Here is a 14,848-nt window from a genome sequence, read left to right as displayed (position 1 = left end):
TTTATAAAACATTGAAATTTCTGATGATTATTTTCCTCACCAAATGTACAAGTTTATTTAGATTAAAATCAAAATGATATGCTTTGCTTCATGGTATGATCATTTGATTAAAAAAATTCTTACTGGAACCAACATCAAGAACACATTAATTTCTGAATATGGTTTAAATACAACTAATGTTCTCCAGCTGAGCCTAGCAATATTCAAGGTAATTTATACACTGTCCAACAGTGCCCTTGAAATCTGGGTTATAACGCTAAAGTGCCCTTTCAGACAACTAGCACCCTTCTGCCCTGAGATTCAAGCTGGAACACTGTTATGTATTATCATCAAACACAACATATATTTAAATATTAAGACTGAACATAAATGCGGCCACTTCCATTTTAGACAGAAACTTTCTAAAAATAAGAACTAATGCTAAATTTTTTAAGATTTCAGTAATTTTGAATGAATAAGTAATGCTAGTACCTGATGCATGTGCATTGTATAGTCAAAAACAGCCCATAATTATGCAACAAAAGTATTATACTTTCCAATAAATAGCTAAAAGTTTACATTTTTAACAAATTTGTAAAGATGCTATATTTTGGGGCCAAAAAGGGGTCTTAGCGAGTCTACTCCTTTATAAAATGATGTTGTACCTGTACTTAAAAGAAATTTTCACATTGATAACAAAAGGGCTGTTTTTGAAATAAATGCAAGGGGCGTCAGGAGGTACTTTTAAATTTTTACCTGCTATGCACAAAAATTTTAATTGAATATTTTCTAGAATTGTTCAGGCTATCTTTCTGCAATACTCACCACTCATCAAATTTTTTGGGGTTGATGGATAATTTTTTCCGTGCACTGCTTATTAAATATATATGTAGTTGTGAAGTTTTAACAAAACAGAAGGTCAGACAATCTCAATTTATTTCATTGTATTTCAGTGTTTCAAATTGAATGAGGGGATGATGTCACTACATTTAATGGAGAAATTAAGTTTAGAGTAAATTACAATATGGGCATTTATCTTACCTCCTATACATTTCTAGGAATATGATTGGTTGAAAGCAAACGCGTGGAGACCATGTATATTCCATATTGGGTTAGTAGCCGCCTTGGCAGGGCTTATTTCAATACACGGTTAGTAGTGATGATGCGTCCCTTTATAAAAACAATGTGTTGAGGAAAAATCTGAAAGGTTTCAACAAACGAAGAAATTGATGATGAACGATTGAAATAAATCCATAAAACACATTTAAAGCTAACAAGTTGTTATTGTTGGCATTTGTTTTTGTATAGACCAATGGAAGTAGGTTCTTAATACTACCGGTATTGAAGACTTGATTACTTTGATAGGCCACTAGTCTGAATACCACATGTTAAGATAGTCGGTAAGATAAATTCGTTACATAGTGTGCTAGTGACCTAATACGATATATATGGGGTCAGTAAATTCCGTATGGGGATTTGAGCTACGCTCTCACCTCATATTAAATTTACTGACCCCATATATATCGTATTAGGTCACTAGCACACTATGTAACTAATAATATCAATCTGATGATCCCAATAAGTCTTTGTCATATTTATACCGAATTAGCCCTACCAAATAATGATTTAGGAAACAAATGTTAGTTGCATTTATGGACTAAAAGATGTTTTTGTGGATATTTCAGCTATTCTGTGATATTAGATGTTGTTGGTGTGAATTGTAAAGCATTAAGAAGTGTTACTACTGTAAGTTATGAGAATTATTATTATACTGTAGAATCAAACAATATTCTTAGATCTATAGGAGCACAGTTAGCTCCCATAGTAATTTCATCATTTTTTAAGTATAAATTTGGTTATTTATGCAAAAGAATTGCCTTAGAGATTAAACAGCAATAGAAATCAAGTTATGTTGAATTCAGATTCTTTCATGCATCAAAAGAGATAAATATCCCTTCTCTCTCAACAGATTTTCTAAAAAATAGAGTTGAAACTGTTGAGAAATAGAGTATTGCACAACATTCAGTTTAGACGATCTATATCATGCATTTGTCATGATAGTATTAAAGTCATATTTAATAAAAAATTGAAAAATGTTTTTTTTTTCCTTTATTGCTTTGTTTTATTATATGAAAAAAGAAGGTATATTTAATAGACTTTCTCATAATAGAAAATCCTAAATTTTATCAAAAATTTCAGAAATTTACAGCTATTGAATTATTGTCTTCCCGTACTCTAATTCGCTGACAGCTTTTCCTATGCAGTGACCTAAACAATGACACATTTCGTTAGAACTTCATCAATCACACGGTGCAAGTGCAAGAAAGTGATGAAAGAAAAGGTTAACAAACGTGCAAATATTAACTGATTCTTAAATAATAAAAAAAAAAAGATACAGCAAATCATTTAACAACCGTTATGACAAAGTTTATTTAACAAATGAGTATGCATGAGAAACATAAAAAAAACACATATATAACGCTCTATCATCTCACTTATTTCTCATATGACTTTAAGATGGTTGTTAATCCTAATAGTTTGTATGAATTCTATTTAAAAAAGGAAAAGTATCTTGTTGAAGACTGTTGACCTTAATTTTACATGAATTATTTAACATAAGCATGAAATCAAATTCTATTTTAGGACCAGTTATCACAACCCTGTTTAGCTGAAATGTCCTGGAGCACATTCATACATCTACAAGCAAGACAAGATAATATTAAACATTTAAAGGTACTTGTAACTTTCTAACCTCACTGAATCAGAACATCACTAATAACAATAGTGGGAGGAGGAATGTCAATGCGTCTGCACAACCATTTGTCTGTTCAGAAAACTGTAAATTCAGAAATTATTGTGATTGTTGAACATTTGATAAAAATGCAAGATTACTTATTATGATTTAGGATATACTGTATACAGATGATGCAAGTTTTTATTTTAGTGAAACCTAGCATGTCCCAATTTTCTACAATATAAATGAAAACATTGCAAATATTTTTGAATTTACAGTATTATTTTCAATCCAAATATCTTAAAAAAACTATTAAAAGGGTTTGAGGCAAACTCAAAGCAGTGTAATTGTATTTTCTGCATTCATGATTCAGGTCATGAGGGGTAAGTGTTAAGTAAATAAGCAGCAATCGATGTCTCCTCCCAAACCTCTTAATAGATTTCTTCCTGACTTATATAAAAATAAGAAGATGTGGTATAATTGCCAATGAGACAACTCTCCACCAGAAACCAAATGACATAGAAGTTAACAGCTATAGGTCACCGTACAATCTCATGTCCCAACAATGAGCAAAACCCATACCGTATAGTGAGCTATATTGTTTATATGCTTTTTTATACGCCCGTTTACGGGACATATTATGGTATACCGTTGTCCATCCGTACGTCAGTTCGTTCGTCTGTCCGTCGTCAACATGTTGGACAATAACCAATTTGCATGAAACTTTGGTGAATTGTTTATATCTATTGACGTGAGTTCCCTTTTATATATTTTAGATTTTACGTTTCCGAGTTATGCGATTTTATTCATAAAAAAGGGGTGATTTTCCAGTTTTCAGACAATATCTTTAAAGAGCTTTGAGCAGTTTTCATGAAACTTTGGTGACTTATATCTATTAAGATGACCTTCCTTTAGTTTTTCATAAATTTTTGATATGACATTGAGAAGTTATTGAACTTTATTCTTTGAAAAAGTTTTTTGTATAATCCTGCTTTTGTTGTAATTGCTTCACTTAATATATATACAATAATTGTGCACTATAAACAATTGAAAAAAAAGGAACTATTGTTGAATTTGTTTATTACATATTGACCTAAACCCTCTTTTACTTTCTGTTGACTGACGATTATTCTAATCTTTTACTGAACTTATAATTTATATTTTTCAGTCTCTGAGATTACTTATAGACAAGCCTCATGCCAACATGACAGAAGGTAGGTGATGTAAATCACATGTTTGTTAAAACATCTCCCCTATATGGATGGTCCCTCTGAAAAGCTTTTTTGAGTCTACCAAAAAAAACAGACCAACCATGGTTGTAATCAACAATTTTTTGACAGAATAGTCTTCACAGTAAAGTCAGTTGTGTTATTAGATATTTTGAATGAATGAATCTACTTAATGTTTTTATTAATTGCATTTTTTAAGAAAGAAAAACAACCATGATTATTATATTCAAAATATTTTTTTTTCTCAGGATTTTTATCAAGTTTACATCATACATGCAATAAATCTGCAAAATGTCTTTCTGTAATAATTTTATTTTATTTTAATAAAAACCACTATGAATATTTTATTTATTTTTTTTCAGGATTTTTATCAAGTTTACAGTTAGTGAATAAGAATAAACTATCAGAGTCTCTTGGTGATAAAGGTAAGCAAAGGTTATAGTGGTCTAAAATCCTACTTGATTTGGTCCTTTATGTGCTCTCTAGGTAGCTTGCTTGCCTTGAGTGCAGAAGGTTGTAAGTTTGATCACAGACTGGGTCAAACCAAAGACTAGGAAATTTTTTGCTATTGTTAGTCCAAATTTATGAATTATGAATTCTTTATTGTGTACTGTGATTTGTTTCTTGTAAAGAAGTTTCTTCTTTATTTTTTATTTTAATTTTTTTTTTAAATCCTTGAAAATTTGGTATTTGTTTCTTCCCCCACTTTATCATGTACGAGTAAGAGCAAAGACTGGTTGAGTTTGACTCCGAAAAAAAAACTGTAACCTTTTGAGATATCACATGAAAAGTTTTTTCTTGTATTAAAACAAAGTAGGTTTCATATAAAAATAAGAAGATGTGGTATGATTGCCAATGAGACAACTCTCCACCAGAGACCAAATGACACAGAAATTGATATAGGTTACTGTACAGCCTTCAACAATGAGTAAAACCCATTCTTACGTTCATGTTCTAATTATCATCATCAACATTGTATTGCACATGGTTGACAGATTATCTGCTTGGTTTTGAAACAGCTATCTCCCCATCCATCCTACATATATTTAGAGATACATAAATGTTTGCATTCATGTCAAGTTGTCTGATATCTGCAGATCACAACTTGGAATTACCTATAAGTAAAAAAAACATTGCCCTATATTTAGAGACTATTGATAGCTTGACGGTCAGAAATACAGGAAATTTCAGAAAAAATGTATAATTACTGTTTGGACCTGTAAATGTTGTTTTGCATGTAAATATTGAGATGAATGATTTTTATATGCTTATATTTTATGAATGGTTAAGAAAGGCATGATAATGGAACTTTGAGAGAATTTCATGTATATTTCCGTTATTGCACCTGATTTTACTGATAGATTCTTGTTTGGTTATTAATTTGGAGAATGAATATTCCCTGTGCATCTTTACGGGTTTATTTTATGTATTTTTACAGATGTGCCAAAACAAAACACAGCCAAATCATTTAATTGGAAGTTAATACCGCAGGTATGTATTTTACAAATATTTCTAGGCATGAAATGACCTACTGTTTTTCAGAGAAAAATACCCTGAAAGTTATGAAGAAATCTTAATTTCTTGAATATGTTGAGATTTTAAATTTTAATTTTGTTTATTTCATGGATGGAGGTTCTTCGCTAAATAAAAACCTCAACAAAATTTAAATTTACAAACAATTATTACTTTTACATACTGGACATCACAAAAATTAATCCCCATGAAATCACATTCAGAGACAAAACCATGAAATTTAATCCCCATGAAATCACATTCAGAGACAAAACCATGAAATTTAATCCCCATTAAATCAAATTCAGAGACAAAACCATGAAATTTAATCCCCATGAAATCACATTCAAAGACAAAACCATGAAATTTCATCCTCACGAAAATTTATGTTTCTACAGTATATCTTATGATATTTATATGCTGGGCTTACAGTCATACACCTTTATTCAGTACTCAGAGTACCCAATTTGCACTCGAAACACCTAATCAAGTAATTTGATTGATCAAATTTTGAGTCTGAGTTTGTTACTCGTACTCATATTTTTATGACTGCAAGGCTGAATTTTTTATAATTGTAGTATATAAATACTCAACTCCTTCTCTATATCTAAGGTAAAAGCAGAAGTAGAAACAATGAAATTAGATAGGTTAATCTGTACCAAAGAAATGTATCATTTAGTAATACCAGCTTCTGAATAAACCAAATTTGGGCTTGTCTGCCATTTCAAGGAAATAAAACCTTTTCATGTAATTTTTAATATCAAAGCAGAAAATATTGGATGCCACAGTCTAGAACTATTATATTTACTTGGTAAAATTGAATGTCGGAATTTGGTTTATGAGCACTTAAAATTCTTCACAAAAAATATTTCAATAGCAGTTTCTGTTTAAGGGGGTACCTAACACTACAGGGAGATAACTCTGTAAAAATCAGCTAAACGTTTTAATCACGTTGTATTGTTGTAGGAAATATTAAGCTTCTCAATGATCAAAATTAGTGTTTGTCAAACTGCTATATAACCAATGAAATTTTTCTGATAAAGTGGTTGGTTCAAATTTTTTGAAATTTTTATATTTATGTCAAAAGGTCAAATTAAACATTTTGTCAAAATTTTATGAAAATTAAACGAGCCAAATTAATATTAGTCAAGGTGTTGGGTACCACCTTAAAGCATCTATCTAGATTAATATGGGAAAAAAAGGCAATTAGTTAGAATTGTGAAGGTGGACAATTAGAAGGATAACATAGCAATAGAACTGTCATTCTTCTGTGTTATCTTTAGGAAATAGGAATAGATGTAACAGAATTAGATGTAAAGATTGTAAGAGAAACAAAGCAAAGGTTTGTAGAAATTTTGATATAATATCAAATACAAATGTCAATAACTTGACCCATCACTATCGCTGACAGAAAAATATTTCAAAAACTGGAATTTACTTGATTAAGATTAAAAATAATTAAGGGTTATTTGTTCTCATACACCTAAGTGTGTGTGCACTTAAGTTAAAAATCACAGTTATCAGATATCTAGCCACAAAAACTGATAAGAACTTGACACAAGAGCATTCATTTTCTGTAAGGTGTTAATCCTTGTGTTCATCATTTGGAATCTCAATTTTCAAGGTGAAAAAGAGGAATGAAAGTGAAGTTCATTTGAATTAATTTCATCTGTGTTTATGTTATTATTTAGAAATAAGAAGATGTGGTATGAGTGCCAATGAGACAACCCTCCATCCAAGTCACAATGTGTAAAAAGTAAACAATTATAGGTCAAAGTATTTGTCTTGTTTACACTCTTTACAAATGATTTCAGAACATTATCAGTTGGATTGAAGACATTCCATACAGAGTATCACCAAGATAGTGCCTGCCAGGACGAAGAGAAAAGTTTCTGTGGGTTACTGTTAGAAGGTTTGTACTTCTTCATGTAGTTCAGAAGACCCATCTGTCTCAAAATTGACCACAGAGCATTACATTTAATGATTATTTAAACTCTACTTTATACATGAACGACAAGAATCCATACTTCATTGGAGGACACTGTTGACAAACTCATTCTGCACATTAATTAACAAAATATTTAATCCAACATTCAAATTTCAAGATTAGTCTTTTTTGTTTTGCATTGAATTAAAAAAATAATAATACATTTACTTTTGCAGGCATAAATTAAATTGTAAAAAAATGTTAAAAAGGTTTAGAAATTAATGTTCCATTCTGCTTGCTTTCATACAGAGCCAAAGAATATTTTATAATGTTTGCTATCAATATAAGATACGTTTTGATTTGACAGATTTTCACACAGAATCACCACAAGTCAAGTTTGCAGAATTACTGAAGCTTAGTTTAAAAGTTTTGGTAAGAATCGTTATTTCAGATTAAATTTTTAGTTCATTGTTAGATTAAATATTTAGTTCATTGTTAGATTTAATATTTAATTGTTAGATTAAATATTTAGTTCGTTGTTAGATTAAATATGTAGTTCATTGTTTGATTAAAAATTTAGTTTATTGTTAGATTACATATTTAGTTCATTGTTAGATTAGATATTTAGTTCATTGTTAAACACCAACAATTAACCAATCAATTACTAATATTGGTGTACATTACACATGTTTATCAAATTTATTACGTTAAATTGATTGATTTATAGATTGTTGTTTGATTAAAATCTGTTGGTAAATGTTTCTTTTATATTTAAGATGGGAACAATAGGTGTAATACCACCATTGATTTTCCCCTATTAGTCTTTGTTAAATTTGCACTTTTCAAAAAATTGTGCAGAATTTATCTTTGTTTCAAATAAAGAAATACTTGGCATGAGTAAAGTTTTATCCTGTCCAGTACTATAGACAAAATTTCACATAACATTTCATTGCATATAAGAAAATAACCATCACTGGAAGTTAACCAATCAAATTTTTGAAACACCCAAGATATATGTTTATGAATCAGAAATTTTTTACTGCAATGAAACGTAGGATTAATTTCCTACAACTGTCAAATTCCAGGGAATATCTTTTTCAACCCTTTTTCGTATGCAACCGGATGTGACATACTATGATTTGGTGGTATTACACCACAAATTAATGATAAATTCAAAGGACAAAAGACAATGGGTGCTCCTCTTAAACGTTGGTTTAACTACAGACAGAAGTCTCTTTCATCTACAAAAGACTCGTTAGTGATGCTCGAAATTTGAAAAGCCAAATGTGAATGAAACATTTATATAGGGGTTTAAAACATAAAAAGTTTCAATCAAACATTAATTCTGGTCAATATATATAGTACAGTATATACCTTGATTTTAGTTACTGTAAGCCAACTTATTTTCGCAAGCAATTTATTTTCGTGACTTTCGCAAGTAGAAAAACAACGCGAATATAAATCATCGCAAATATGTAAAACTTGGATCTTTCCTTATTAAACTACATCAAGTAAATTAGAAAATTGCCAAATTGAATAGCCGCGAAGTGGACTAAAATGGATAAAACACGAAATAAAGTATCCGTGAAAATAAGTTGGTTTACAGTATATAATATATTTTGTTGATTAAGTGGTATAACTTTTTAAAAAAAATTTGAAAATAAAAATGGAAAGACAGCTTTATAATTACAAGTTAAGCTAAATGTTGTTCCTTTGACAATTTCTGTTCTTTATAGATAAGTGATACAGCATTAGAAGCAAATTCTAACGTCCATGGAGGATTCTTTAATTACCACCATGAAGAAGTACAGTACTGGTCATCAGTTATTACTAAGTTATCTGCTCCTGAAAATAAATCGTCACTAGAACCTGAAAATATAGAACAGTCTAAACATATTAGGTAAGTTCAGTTAAAGCAATTAGTCTGATATATCCGTTGATTAATTAATGATATTTTTTTTGTCACTTAAATAGATATATAAATGATAGTTTTTGGATTTCAAGATGATTTAAAGAAAAATACATGAGAAATCAACTTTACAGAACAAGGCCGCAAAAAAACAGACAAATAAAGATCGTCATATGGGTCGTCTAACATCCACATTGAAGCATTATTTTCAGCTACTTTTATGAAAATAAATGATAAAGTTTAGTAGAAATCATTATTTTTGTCAAACAAAAAAATTGACACCTATGAAATTTTTTTTCCATCAACATGATAATTTATGTACATCATTTATTTTACAGTCCTATGGTTGTGCAGTTTCTAAAGACAAGGGAGATAACTGCTGAGATAGATTTTGTAGAGGTATCTGCTGCCATATCATCAGTATCATGTAGTGGTTTGTTGATGGGACTTCAGACTACAAGATTCTTCACTAGTTTAAAACCTACTGATACAGGTAAAGATTCTTTGAGCATTTAGATCTGTGGTTCACCTTATCCAATGAAATCCATGAAAATAGGTATCTATAGAATAATAATGAATTTACAAGTATTAGATGTTAGATATAACAGATGGCTGTGGTATTAGTGCACCACCAAAACCATCAATTTTGGACAAAAAGGTGAATATCATGAAAAGTACAATAGTCTTTGTATTAGGGCTGTTCCTTTAAGACGTACATGCACCCAGAGAATGCAACTATGGTTGACCCATTGGTGGCCTTCGGCTGTCGTCTGCTCACTGGTCGGGTTGTTGTCTCTTTGACATGTTCCCCATTTCCATTCTCAATTTTATGGTTGGACGGGACAATACATTTTAAGATATGCAAAAATTGCTTCTATGGGTGGTTATCCCATTGTCAAAGTGCCTTCCCCAGTTCCCATGTATGTTTTGTTGGAACAGCCATAACAAGCTCCAGGCTTGGAACGGACACATAAGGTAGTCAAGTATAGACAGATGAAATGATAGATTCGTCAGATACATGTTGTAATTTATGGTTAATAAATGTTTTAGCAGCTGTTATACAATATTCTATTTTACAGATGTCGGCATTCCATATCTTGCACATAACATTTCATGTGATCTTGAAGTACAAACTGTTTGGTGTCATCACTATAATTCTCATGTATCACCTGACGAGCTGAAGGGCAGTAAACATTTCTGGAATCATGTCTTGTATCTGGAACTGTTCAGGGGAAAGGTATATAACTGTTACAACAGAAATAATTATACCCCCACTTTAAAAAAGTGGGGATATACTGTTTTACCTGTGTCTGTCCGTCCGTCCATCCCATGAATATTTTTCGTCGCATCTTTCTCAGGAACTACATCATAAGGATTTTTGAAATTTGGTTTCAGGGTTAATAGAAGTCAGCTATACCGTGTGATTGCGTTTTCAGATTGATCACTTAACAACTTCCTGTTTACCGAAATATTTGGGCAAGGGTATCATCAGTGAGCAGTAGCTCGCAGTTTCACTTGTTAAGTCTCCCAAACGAAGTTTGGGAAGACTTATTGTTTTTGCTCAGTTCTTATTATTATTATTCTTCTTCTTCTTCTTCTTCTTCTTCTTCTTCTTCTTCTTCTTCTTCTTCTTCTTCTTCCTCTTCCGCCGCTTTTAAATTTGAACTTGTCCGCACCCGTTCTCCAAAACCACTTGTCAGATTAACTTGGGGTTTCACAATATGTTAGACTAACATGTCTAGTGGTGCAATCAGGGTTTTGTTTGTTCAATGGGGTTTATAAAGGTGTACTTTGAGGGGCAAAAAGAAAAGAGGGTTTAACTATAGAACCCTATGGGATTTTATTTTTTTAAATTTTCAAATGATTATAAATTGAAAACCGTTTGTGATAGACACAATCTTTTTAATTGAAAATGTTCTAAATGATAAAGCCCATTAATTGAAATACAGGGTTAGTCCCCAGGGGTCACCCCCACCCCCTGCTATTTAAGAAAGTTGTAATACCTTGTAAGTGGTCAAGATCCCCACCCCTAAACCATATATATTGTGGTTTGTCATGCTAAGATGGTTTGAATGATATACAGGGTTAGTCCCCAGGGGTCATCCCGACCCCCTGCCATTTGAGAAAGTTCTAATATCTTGTAAATGGTTGAGATCCCCACCCCTAAACCATACATATTCTGGTTTGTCATGATAAAGCACATCAAATGAAATACAGGGTTAGTCCCCAGGGGTCACTCCCACCCCATGCCATTTAAGAAAGTTCTAATATCTTGTAAGTGGTCAAGATCCCCACCCCTAAACCATATATATTGTGGTTTGTCATGCTAACATGGATTGAATGATATACAGGGTTAGTCCCCAGGGGTCATCCCGACCCCCCTGCCATTTGAGAAAGTTCTAATATCTTGTAAATGGTTAAGATCCCCACCCCTAAACCATATATATTCTGGTTTGTCATGATAAAGCACATGCAATGATATACAGGGTTAGTCCCCAGGGGTCACCCCCACCCCATGCCATTTAAAAAAGTTCTAATATCTTGTAAGTGGTCAAGATCCCCAACCCTAAACCATATATATTCTGGTTTGTCATGCTAAGATGGTTTGAATGATATACAGGGTTAGTCCCCAAGGGTCATCCCGACCCCCTGCCATTTGAGAAAGTTCTAATATCTTGTAAATGGTCGAGATCCCCACCCCTAAACCATATATATTCTGGTTTGTCATGATTAAGCACATCAAATGTAATACAGGGTTAGGCCCCAGGGGTCACCCCCACCCCATGCCTTTTAAGAAAGTTCTAATATCTTGTAAGTGGTCAAGATCCCCACCCCTAAACCATATATATTGTGGTTTGTCATGCTAAGATGGTTTGAATGATATACAGGGTTAGTCCCCAGGGGTCATCCCGACCCCTGCCATTTGAGAAAGTTCTAATATCTTGTAAATGGTCGAGATCCCCACCCCTAAACCATATATATTCTGGTTTGTCATGCCAAGATGATTTGAATGATATACAGGGTTAGTCCCCAGGTATCACTAATGCATATAACTTTACTGGACCAAACCAATTTTCACTGGACTTTGCCCAATGTCAGGCGACCCTGGGAATTACGAATTATGGGAGCTTCGTTTGGGAGACTTCGTAACAGCATCCTGTTACAATCATTTCTTGTTGATATGGTAACAAATTTTTCTTGCATTTAGTCAGTTCAATTCAGATGCTATCAATAGGTTTAAAAAAATGTTTAGGTATTGGCATTAATATTGCTCAGGCAAAGCAGCTTACTCAGGAAACTTGTTACGCCCTGCTTACGATAGTATGTGTGTCTGTCTGTCCGTCTGTTCATTCATATGTTCATCCTGATTCAGGTTAAAGTATTTAATTTAAGGTAATTTACCAAGAATTGGATCATGTCAACTTGAAACACATGTTTATTAAGTGTGAACTTTAAAAGAAAAGAAAAAAAATTGGGTTTTGACCAAAATTTTGCAGTTCACTGAAAATGACGATGTGATATTGTGAGCTGGGCATGGTGTACTATGGACACATAATCTGTTCTGTATACCTGAGTTCCATTAGCAATTTTGATTACAAAGTTGTGAAAAGATTTGAAACCCTTTTGTTAATATTTTAGTGAAGTTAACTTCTTGTAAATAAATTGGTGCATGGTTGAATGTTCTTTTTATGCCCCATTTATGGGCATTATGTTTTTCAGTCTGTGCATCCATTCGTTCGTTTTTTCATCCGTCCATTTGTCCGTCTGTCCCGCTTCAGGTTAAAGTTTTTGGTCAAGGTAGTTTTTGATGAAGATTAAGTCCAATCAACTTGAAACTTAGTACACATGTTTCCTATGATATGATCTTCTAATTTTAACGCCAAATTAGGGTTTTGACCCCAATTTCACTGTCCACTGAACATAGAAAATGATAGTGGGAGTGGGGCATCCGTGTACAATGGACACATTCTTGTTGGAATATGTTCTTTATTTTATCCTTTAATGCATTGTTGTTGACTGTTGTACTATATCTTTTATGCAGTTACTTCTATTTTGTAAATTGAACATTGTTAAAGGAAAAGAATGTTAACTTAACAAAATATGATACAATACCAAGAAATAATATTTTTTTTTAAATACAGAACCAAAAACAAAAACCTATAAAACAGAACTTCCACTGAATCACAGTATGGAATGTATATTGTCAGAATTATAACAAATAGAACAGTTTGTAAGGGAGGTTGAATTTTTTTAATTGTTTTTTTCAGCTTAACCAGCAAGACAAAATTTTAAGCTTAGATGTTATGACAACCTATATACATATAGAGTGGTCCACAAATACTATAAATACACTTTTACATTTCTTTGGTGCTATAACTAGAATACGGAGGATGTCGGAGAAGCAACAGAGTATAAAGACGACACATCGGCCTTCCATCTTACAGAAATTTAACATTGATATAAAACTTGATGTGTCATATGTTAATGTATTCATAGGAAATAATAATAATGGTAAGTTTTGTAAACTTTAGGTACTGTATTTTCGCGACTTTCGCGAGTAGAAAAATAACGCGAATATAAATCGTCCGGAATATGTATAACTTGGATCTTCCCTTATTAAAATACATCAAGTAAATTTGAAAATCGCGAAATTAAATGGCTGCGAAGTGGTGTAGAAAGGGATAAACGCGAAATAAAGTATCCGCGAAAATTAGTTGGTTTACAGTATTTGTTTTCCTCTTTTTCTTTTGAGTCATGGTGTAGCATGTCCTTCTTCAACATATAATTTTTCAAAATTCTTAATGATGCATATTTCAGCTTATTTAAGCCTTATCTTGAGTATTTTCTCTTTTAAATAATAAAATTGTTAGTTTTATTAGCCCAAGTTTAAGAGCAGCTATAAACATATTTTTCTCCTTGATTTCTCAACTGATAAAGTTAACTTTCATTTTCGTTTTAATTATTATTCATTTTATGAGGGGAGTCATTGGACTTGAAGTTTTAAATTTTGTTCTTCCATTTGCACTATGTATGAAAACTTTTTTTTTTTAAACTAATTTTCAAGAAATTTAACACAATATTGAAATAGCAGGCAGGAAGCACCTTTTGTATTTTGATGATTGTCATTACTGTTTTTTTTGTTGAAAATAACACACAACAATAAAATCAATATGTGGTTTATCAAAGAATTTATCAAAGTGCAGTTGTATTGTGTGGATTAGGCCACACCAAATTAATTTCTAGTTCTTCAGACTATTTCCTTGAAAAAGGGTAGCGAGCGAGCGAAATTTTTTTATTTGTTTTTTTTTCTGAAATTTGATTTTTTGGCAGGCGAAAGAATTTTTTTTCTAGCGAGCGATATTATTTTTGAAATATTAAAAAAATTAAATCTAAGAAATGCACTTTAAGCAAGCGAGTGATCAGAAATTTACACAGTTTAAGTGCTTCATGTTTTTTTTAATCTCATATCCTAGTTCTTATATTACCCTACTTTGCTTCTCAATTTGTAACAAAACCTACAACTTTGTGTAGTCTGCTCAAATAAAGATCCTGCTTAA

At 31.8% G+C, this 14,848-nt stretch overlaps 1 protein-coding gene across 2 annotated transcripts in view; it reads left to right on the top strand.

Annotated features, from left to right (window-relative positions):
- The window catches only part of LOC127712069 (protein KIAA0100-like), a 125,046-nt gene that overhangs the window by 26,578 nt on the left and 83,620 nt on the right, over positions 1-14,848 (top strand). For both annotated transcript variants that reach the window (XM_052218263.1, XM_052218262.1), the window contains exons 6-17: positions 1,665-1,725; positions 2,623-2,712; positions 3,882-3,927; positions 4,305-4,367; positions 5,381-5,433; positions 6,738-6,796; positions 7,269-7,366; positions 7,749-7,813; positions 9,118-9,281; positions 9,629-9,783; positions 10,370-10,527; positions 13,559-13,802. In XM_052218263.1, coding sequence (XP_052074223.1) covers positions 1,665-1,725; positions 2,623-2,712; positions 3,882-3,927; positions 4,305-4,367; positions 5,381-5,433; positions 6,738-6,796; positions 7,269-7,366; positions 7,749-7,813; positions 9,118-9,281; positions 9,629-9,783; positions 10,370-10,527; positions 13,559-13,802 — 1,256 coding nt within the window. The remainder of the gene's footprint in view (positions 1-1,664; positions 1,726-2,622; positions 2,713-3,881; positions 3,928-4,304; positions 4,368-5,380; positions 5,434-6,737; positions 6,797-7,268; positions 7,367-7,748; positions 7,814-9,117; positions 9,282-9,628; positions 9,784-10,369; positions 10,528-13,558; positions 13,803-14,848) is intronic.

Source organism: Mytilus californianus, unplaced genomic scaffold (assembly GCF_021869535.1).
Source record: "Mytilus californianus isolate M0D057914Y unplaced genomic scaffold, xbMytCali1.0.p SCAF_8, whole genome shotgun sequence".
NCBI lineage: Eukaryota > Metazoa > Mollusca > Bivalvia > Mytilida > Mytilidae > Mytilus > Mytilus californianus.
Note: the sequence above shows the minus strand (reverse complement) of the source record. Positions and strands in the feature narration are given on the sequence as shown.